This window comes from Limanda limanda, chromosome 13 (genome assembly GCF_963576545.1).
Source record: "Limanda limanda chromosome 13, fLimLim1.1, whole genome shotgun sequence".
In the NCBI taxonomy this organism is placed as follows: Eukaryota; Metazoa; Chordata; class Actinopteri; order Pleuronectiformes; family Pleuronectidae; genus Limanda; species Limanda limanda.
In genome coordinates, this window is record NC_083648.1 from 2,599,188 (window position 1) to 2,608,228 (window position 9,041).

The window sequence follows — 9,041 nt, forward strand, 5'->3', positions numbered from 1 at the left end:
AAGCAAATCTATTAAAAGACAACAATTTGATTGATTATGTCAATATACATTTTTATTAATGGGACTTAACAGCCCTGCCCGGCGAGCAACTGGGCGGGTCAAATATCTCCGGATATCTGTCGTCTGTTTTGTAGTGGCGATTAGTTTTGTATTGATAAGTAATTTTCTTGTACACAGAATATTTTTATTGTGTACATTCGTGTCCCAAATATAATGTTTCATAACATTTGCTGCCAATAAAATTATTATTTAATTCATTTATTTTATCAAAAGATGAAGAAAAAAACCCCCACTAAACTCAACTTCTTGAATGTGAAGATTTCCAATTTTTTTATTTTCAATAATTTGTCAATAATAATTTTTGATTGTGAGCATTTTAAATTGATGAATCAATTCAGATATTTCTTTGGACCATTTGTAGAACTGAAGAGTCGAGCGTCAGATGCATGAACGTTTAGGAGCAGTCGAAATCCATTTTGAATTTGAGTTTATTACCACTGATGCACACAGTTAACAAGTGAATACAAACAGAATTTACATGATACAAATAGAAATATATATAAAATATAATTTCAGATCAGAAAATCAGAAAATGTTACACAAGAGAAAATGTCAAACGTCCTCTGGTACCCCCATTTCAAAAGTGAGGGACTTCTTCTGTTTCCAAACAACTAAACAGTCATGATTATTATGGGTCCCTGTCTTGTACTGTGGAGCTGATTGATTGATTGATTGATTGATTGATTGATTGATTGATTGAACTGATGAAATCAATCAATGAATAAGTTGCAGCCCAAAAAACAAAGTCCCCCAACTATACACTGATTTTTCAAGACAACAACCAAATGAGCACATTAACAATTCTTCAACTGAAAAGACAAATAAAGACTTGAAGCCACTTTAAAGAAGCAAACAAAAGTACAGTTACATATTTCACCTTTTCAGCTCAGGAGATGGAGAAATAACAAATATGGAGAACTGAAACAATGCAGTAATTTTAACACACAGCATGACAAAGATATCCTACAAAACGCACTATAGATGTTGTCAGATGGGAAAGTGCACGGGACATGCACTCACACATCATTCTGAAAAACCCAAGAAGAGCTGAAGTTTTTAATTTCACAACAGGTGTTGAAAAGGATTAATTTGGATAACCTGTGCAGCGCGGCCAAAGGTAAGACATGTAAGAATGTTTTATAGAGCCAGGCTGTGACAGAGTCCAGCCTGACAGATGAAAGTTGAGTGCACAACACATACCACAGGGTGTGGTCCACAAAACAAAGGCGCCCTCTTGTGGTTGTGCATCAGTTTTCAGATTGCACTTGTTCTGCAAGGAGAAATGTGAAAGCTTCACCCAAGCTTCTGCAGCTTAAAGCAACGAGCAGTGAGATGCAACATGGGTCCAGCTCGACAAACTGAAACATCAACACAACGACCAATGAGAGGACGTCATAGTGCCGCCCGTCAGGAATGATTGACAGCTGATCTCTGTGCGGAGCAGAAACGACATCACGACGAACTTTGATCAACAAACATGGAGACGAAAGAAGTTAAAGATTTAAACACAGAATCTTAATCACTGCTTTTAATGACTCGAGTCTATTTGAGTTTACAGAACTCAGCTGTGGATCCATTATAAACCCCAACTCCAGCATGGAGAGGCTGAGTGAATGTGGTATGGACTCTGTGGAGGAGAGTCATGGTGTCAGAGACTCTGTAGAAGGACAGAACACCTGCACTGTGATCCAGGTACACTCCTACTCTGGACGACTGAGGACCTGACACTGGAGTCATGATGCTGTTGTAATGAAAGTTATTACTGTTTCCATCACAATATAATGACCAAGATTTATCATTGTATCCAAATACACATTCACCTGAGCGTCCTGCTCTGCTGATATTTTTGTATGTGACTGCTACACCAACTACTTCTCTAATCCCCACCTTCACCTCCACCTCCCAGTAACAACGTCCGTTCAGATTCTCTCTACTGAGGACCTGAGGCCAACCAGTGAATCTGTCTGGGTGATTAGAATAAGACTGTTTTTTTCTCATACATGTTACTTTTCTGTTTCCCTCAGATAATCGCAGATGTTTATTTGCTGTATTTGGATCCAGTGTGATTTCCTGTGAATATTTTAAGAAGTCAGCTCTGGTCTCTGGCTCTGGTTGTGGCAGTAAAACATCCACTTGAGACACAATCTGTAAAATCTCTGTCTCTGTCTCACTCAGAATGTCCTGTAGTCGACCTCTGACCTGTGACACAGCTGCTTTCACGTCCTCAAAGTTCCTCAGAGGACGGATCCTGATGCTAGATGAGTGTGTAGATTCACTGAGTGGTGACAGTGAGGGGTAGTTGTATAGAAACTGGTTGTGATCCTCTGTGTCTAAGAGCTGCTGCAGTTCATGGTCTTTCCTCTTCAGCTCAGTGATCTCCTGCTCAAGTCTCTCCTGAAGCTCTCTGACTCGACTCACTTCAGTTTCCTGCTGGGATCTGATCTGCTGCTTCACATCAGAGCTTCTTTTCTCCAGGAGACGGATCAGCTCAGTGAAGATCTCCTCACTGTCCTCCACTGCTTTATCAGCAGAGCCATTGACGTCCTTCTCCTCCTGTTGAAGCAGCTTCAGGTCCTTCTCTGTGTCCTGAACTCTCTGCTGGATTGTTTGTCTCCTCAGACTGAGCTCTCTCTGCCTCTCAGTTCTTTCTGCGGCAGCTGACACTGTGTCGTGGTCTTTATGATCCTCCACAGAGCAGAGATAACAGATACACTGCTGATCAGTGCGGCAGAACATCTTCATCACCTCGTCGTGATGAGAGCAGATGTTTTCCTGGAGCTTCTCCGAGGGCTCCACCAGCTTGTGCTTCTTCAATGGAGCTGACTGAAGATGAGGCTGGAGGTGTTTTTCACAATAAGAGGCCAAACAAACCAAACAGGACTTGAGAGCTTTCAGTTTTCTCCCAGTGCAGACATCACAGGCCACATCTTCAGGTCCAGCACAGCAGTGATCAGCAGGAGCAGCTTGGAGTCCAGTCTTCTTCAGCTCCTCCACTAAAGCAGCTAACATGGTGTTTTTCCCCAGGACAGGCCTCAGTGTGAAGGTCTGTCTACACTGAGGACAGCTGTAGCTTCCTCTCTCCTCCCCATTGTCCCAGTGGGTGTTAATACAGCTCTTACAGTAGCTGTGTCCACAGCCAGTAGTCACCGGATCCTTCAGTAGATCCAGACAGATCGAACAACAGAATCTTTCTTGGTCAAGCCGAAATTCTCTCTGCGCCATCTCACCGTCCTGGATGTCAGTTTCCCTTTAACTGACAAAAGTTGTATCAAGATTCAAACTCTGCTGTTCTCGTTGCCTCTCAGCTCCTGAACTTCACCTCACTTCACTCTCACTCAACTTAAAGCAGCAGCTTGGTGAAGGTGCGGGAGCAAGTTAATGTTTAGTCAAAGTAAAGCTAGTTGTTTTTGCAATGAGGAGCCAATTACAAGCTTTGCTTCATTCCAGGAAGTTCAGGGTGTGTTTTATTAACACTGATAACTTGTCAAAGTCCATGTCATTCGACAGTTCACCCAGATTAGACAGCATTTAATGACTTTCACAGGTCAAAGTTCTCCAAAGTGTTATTCCACGTGACGCCGTAGATCTCTGCTCCTCCTGCTCTCGTTCACTTCCTGCAGTGACGTATCTTCCACAGTGTTTCTTTTCTTTGACATCAATCATCATGACGGTGATGATCATAGTTTTACATTTTATTCGTGCAACGCTCAATAGTGCTCAAATTTGGAATACCACAAGCTCCAACACTTTGTTGAAATACCATCAAGCATATGTTTAATGAAGAAAGGACGTTTCAACATTATCTGAGAATAAGTTGTAGAGGGAACTCCCAGCAGTATTTATCTTTAAGGAAACTGAAACTTATAATAAACTAGTCAACAAATAAACAAAATAGCTCCCTGTAGTTTAATACAATAAATAAAACCAGTACAACTTTGTACTGAAACTTGAGTTCGATCAGTATTCCCAGTTCAGCAGCACCACATTGTGCAGAAAGTAGAGTTGCATAGAGAGTTTATTCAGGACAAACATTTTTGCAATACTTCCTGTTACCTACCTGTTTCAAAATAAAAACACTCTGGTTCGTCTGTTGACTGAATCCATGAATTTGTTTTTAAAAGGGTTTTATTTTGAAATGTGTGCAGCAACGGTTTCATTCAGTCTAGTGCTGGTATTTATTTGAGTAAAACAATATTGATGTGTATTGGAAGTGATTTAAACTTGTGTGGCTGCACTGTTATCAACGTACAACATGACTCGCAGCAAATGAGAGCAGTGAGAATCAGCTTTAGAAGTTGTTACAGGCTGTGCTACCACTAGGGGGCGAAATAGCTCTTCTTCAACGATGTCAGTGTGGGGGGACAGACTCTGTGTTTGCTGATGTGATGTGGTTTTCGTGTTGGGTTGTTGTCTCTTCACTGTGCGCAGTCGCTGATGAATCTGAAACATTTAGTTTTTCAGTGACTGAGATGAAACCAGAAAGAAATGAAGAGGAAATCCAGCAGCTGTTGAATCTCAGTGGAAATGGAAACCTGCAGAGTCGAGGCTTGAATATGAGACTGTAAATAAAGATGGACGACATGACAGCTCCCCAACAGTGAAGCAGAATCCCCTCGACTTCTAGGTCGTTGTTTTCACACTGATGTTTGTTCGAGTGTGTTGATAACTTTGGTTTTAATTAGTTATTTGAAGATATAGAAACTTTGTGAAAAGTCACAATTGACAGATGAGACTGAAAGTGAAGAATCTGTTGTTACCATTGTCGTGATTGACAACCTTGTTAATGACTCCCTGGCTTCACTGCTACTGGACACTGGTCATCTATTTATTAAAAGTTTATTAATAAGATAAGATAATAAGATGAACAGTTCTCAAGACATATGAGACACAGAGAGACACAGACTTCTGGAATTAATATGCAACAAGTGTTGGAGGCTCATGTCTGGATCTGGATCTGTTTTGCCGTCAGATTTTACGGTTTGTGTGAGTTCAGTTTCTGTGGTAAATACTCCAGCACTCACTGGGCTTATTAGCAGGATATGAAAATGCCACTGCTGATATCCTGGTGATTAATGTGCATGTACAGAAGCCTCTTTTGTTCACTTTACATTTCCTGGAGATTTTTCTTTCTGTAAACCCCCAACCTAACACCGTGTGTCTGAGAAATTGTCCATTTCTCCATTTACATAAATAAAAAGTGGAGCTGGTGCCTCTGGTGCCCGTTCAGGAGGAAGAATCTGGTTCATGTGTCCAATCATTCAAAGTGGAGTTTCCAGCCTGTTCAGTGTTTCATGTTGCCCCTGCAGAGCCAAGCAAGTGCACCTGGCTCCTATTTTCAGTCAATAGTGTCATAACAGGAAAATGGGATACTGGTCTGCAAGAGAGCCTGCATCCTGTTAAGAGATGAGGCTCATTAACCTCACTTTCATTTTCAGTGACTCGCACTCATACCCTGCTCTCAGACATGAACTCAACTCCAGAGACGTTTTGTGTGTGAGAAAGCAAACGTCTCTGTGAGCGCCTCAGGACTCTGTGCAGAGTTTCTCCTGCCAGCCGCCTCGTGAAAACTGTCCGAATGAGTCGATGTGAGATCACACAGCAGGAGGTCCTCCGCTGGATTCACACAAAAAACAATAAAAACACTTGTTATTGAACGGGTCTAATCGGCGAATCAAAGACAAACGCCACAGAGAGTCTGGACTCAATTCTGCAGAAATTGTCTGGAGTTCATGTCTGAAAACTACCTTTCTGTTTAACTATTCATCTGGTGATGGATGTGTTTTGTAAGTCAGTGGGTCGTCCTGTTTAATAATTCGTTGTTTAAATGTTAAAATCACATCCAGAAATGTCTCTCCTGCAGTTGGTGGAGACCACAACCAGAGCAAAAAGAGCAGGAATAGTTCTGTAAATGCTCACAACACCTTCTTCCCACTCAAGGGGACGCTGTCAGACTCTGTGGACATCAACGACGGCAAGTTGATGTTGTGATTGAGTCCAGTGACCGAGCTGAAAACTTGCAGGCTATGTTCCATTAAAACTAAGCAGGCGCTGTCGCTTCTTCACCTTCTGCACATCTATCCTCCTCTCCGAGCTGCTCCTCTCCGAACAGTGATGGATTGAACATCCTGTTTGCGTGGACGCAGGTGCCGACACTCTTTCAGGAACACCAAACCCGACTGAGCCTTTGTTTTCCATAAATCCATCGGATGTGGAGCTGGTAATGAAGCAGTTGTCTGCAGAGCCACATCCGATCAAATGTAAATTTCATAGCTGCAGTTTAGCGACGCACAAAAGTTTCCCAGAGATGCTTTCAAACTCCAACACGTTCAAGTTCAATCGCTTGACGGCAAAACTGTTTGAAGAACGTTACTTTGCAAACGAGACCTTTTCTTTTCAAGTTATTTCTATCCCACATTTATGTTCCTTTATTACAATAGGTTGAGATCTGGAGAGACCAGCAGGCGGATATTAACTCATCTCAAATTGATCCACTGGAGCCCTGCACGTTTTTGGATCCCACCTGTTAATGAAGTAAAGAATAGATCTTTAACTCAAGATCTTAAGATTGTAGGATACAGAATCAATCAATCAATCAATCATCCCCATGAAACATGACGATGACTCATGGATAGCAGCAGCGATGAGCACCTCAGCTTATTTCAAATCCAAGCATTACTCCAAGGCCTAACAGGGTTGATCCATATTTATGGCTTCCTGCCGGCCGTCTTATTGGCAGCCTTCTGCCTCCCATTGATGCTGTAACACACGAAGGAGCTGCCAAATAAAACTGGCTGCAACTCAGATAAACACCTGCAACCGGGATCAACGAGGTTTCAACTCGAGTGCAGAGTGAACGCGTCTGACTCGGAGAATGACTGACCCACTGAACAGTTACTATGTACATTCTGCTCCCCCACTCATACAACTACACTTAGTACTTACTTGATAGACATATATTCATATTATTTAATTTAATATTCCTCACTCCTTCACCCTTTAAACTGCTGCTTCATTTAAATTTTGTTCTATGTTCTATGTTCTATGTTCTTTGTTCTATGTTACGAGGTTATATGTTATATGTTATATATTATATGTTACTTTTCTTATCTTGTAATGGCCGTGTACTGCGTAGATGTTGCCTGCCAGGTCACAAGAATTTCACTGCTCCGATGACGTTGTTATTGGTGCATGTGACAATAAACTTTGATTTGATTTGAATCTCCTGCGGTGGTACCTTCAGCAGAGTTTTCTGTTGAAATGATTTAACGAGCAGCACGTTAAGGGCAGCTTAAAAAAAACAAAGCCAAGACTGGTTAGAGGTTCTCAGGAGCTTGTTCCACCTCGACTCAAAGACTGGGAGAGACGTGCACTTGTAATTCCTCTATGCAATCTGTGAGTTAACTAGAGTTGCATCAGATATTCCCACAAAGGCTCCAGCATTTGGCTTCATAGCACCACAGAATGGCTTTTTCATTCAGCTCATCAGAAGATCATACAAAGGGCTCAACTGCTGTGTAGGATCCGTATTGAACCCATTAATTACAGACCACGGGGTCTTGTTCCCGGGACATAGCGGTTAAGCTCAGTGACCTGTGAGATTTTGGAGCTGATGGCATGTTCCCAGCCGGTTTACATCCCTCTGAGGCATGTTAACAGATTATACTCAGTGTGCACACCGTGACAAATGATCAGGGTGGAGATGTGGTTATCACACAATGAGTCAGTTCTGTGAAGCGGCAGCTAGTCCCTCACTGCTGGTGGTGAGGTTCTGTGTTTACTGAAGGGGAAACAGCTCTATTATTAAAGGACGCGGACAATCAGGAAACTTAATGGTAGTGAAAATAGCTGGGGAACTATTTCTGGACTCATTATAACATAGTTTAAATTGAACACAGACTAAGGTTGATCATATTAATTTGTTCCATTACGTTACATTTAAATTAGCTGCTCCAAAGTGACCATGAGGGAACAAACCCAGAAAAACAGGAATCAAGTCAGTACAATTTGCTTCAAAATACCCAAATTACAAAGTGCAACAAGGACATTTTTTATTTTGTAATGTTTATTAAATTGTTTTTTTTTATCCAAGGTGTAGCAGGAGGAGATGTGTCGACTTTCCGTCCTGATGTCGTTGGGGAGTTTTAAGAACAGAGGAGCTTGTTAACATCTACGACACAATTTGTGATTTGTGAATATGGGCGGAACAAATACAATTTGATTGATTGAAGAATCGTCCCTGGTCTCAGCCGACATGCGATCGGTGTCTTCATCCAACGCTCAGCAGGAAAAGCAAACAAGTAGATTTGACCAAAGTATTATTTTTGATCCGGTGTGACTTTATTTCTCCGTAATCGAAGGAGACAAGACTATTTTAACTCTGGGGCTTGTGTCATCACTTCAAAATCTCAGATTTCAGCGCTACATGTGAAATCCATGTTTGAACAGCAGTGAGGCTGGCTGGATTCTTGTGTCACTCTTAGTTAGAGTCAACACACACACACACACACACACACACACACACACACACACACACACACACACACACACACACACACACACACACACACACACACACACACACACACACACACACACACACACACACACACACTCACACACACACACTGCTGGCTGACACATGAAAGAATCTTTTCCTCTGATTACTGAAGCTCCCTCTGAGCTTCCTCACAGCAAACGAGTTTCTCAGAAGAGAGGAGGATATTCTGTTCTCTGTGGAAAGACGTGTCCTGTAAACTGTATGAAAGTACCTTTGTGTGTGTGTGTGTGTGTTTGACTTTTCAATGATACTTGTTACTTTAATGCAGCTGATGTTTGACTTTTATTTTTTGTAAAAATACTCAAATACAAATATCCCAGTCATGGGGCTCTATCCTCTATTTTTCAGTTCCTACCTTAGGACTAAAAACATGTATATATATTTTTTTGTATTTTTTCATAGAAGAGAAAATCTCTCTGTCATC

The 9,041-nt window shown here is 41.7% G+C and overlaps 1 protein-coding gene across 1 annotated transcript; it reads right to left on the bottom strand.

The window, feature by feature from the left end:
- Positions 1 to 1,602: 1,602 nt before the first annotated feature.
- LOC133017478 (tripartite motif-containing protein 16-like) lies at positions 1,603 to 3,282 on the bottom strand. Its single transcript, XM_061083592.1, has one exon. The coding sequence runs from the start codon at positions 3,280 to 3,282 to the stop codon at positions 1,603 to 1,605; it is 1,680 nt and encodes a 559-aa protein (XP_060939575.1).
- Positions 3,283 to 9,041: the final 5,759 nt, after the last annotated feature.

Excerpts from the sequence above, each read along its gene's own strand:
- LOC133017478 (XM_061083592.1), bottom strand. The coding sequence starts at position 3,282 with ATGGCGCAGAGAGAATTTCGGCTTGACCAAGAAAGATTCTGTTGTTCG.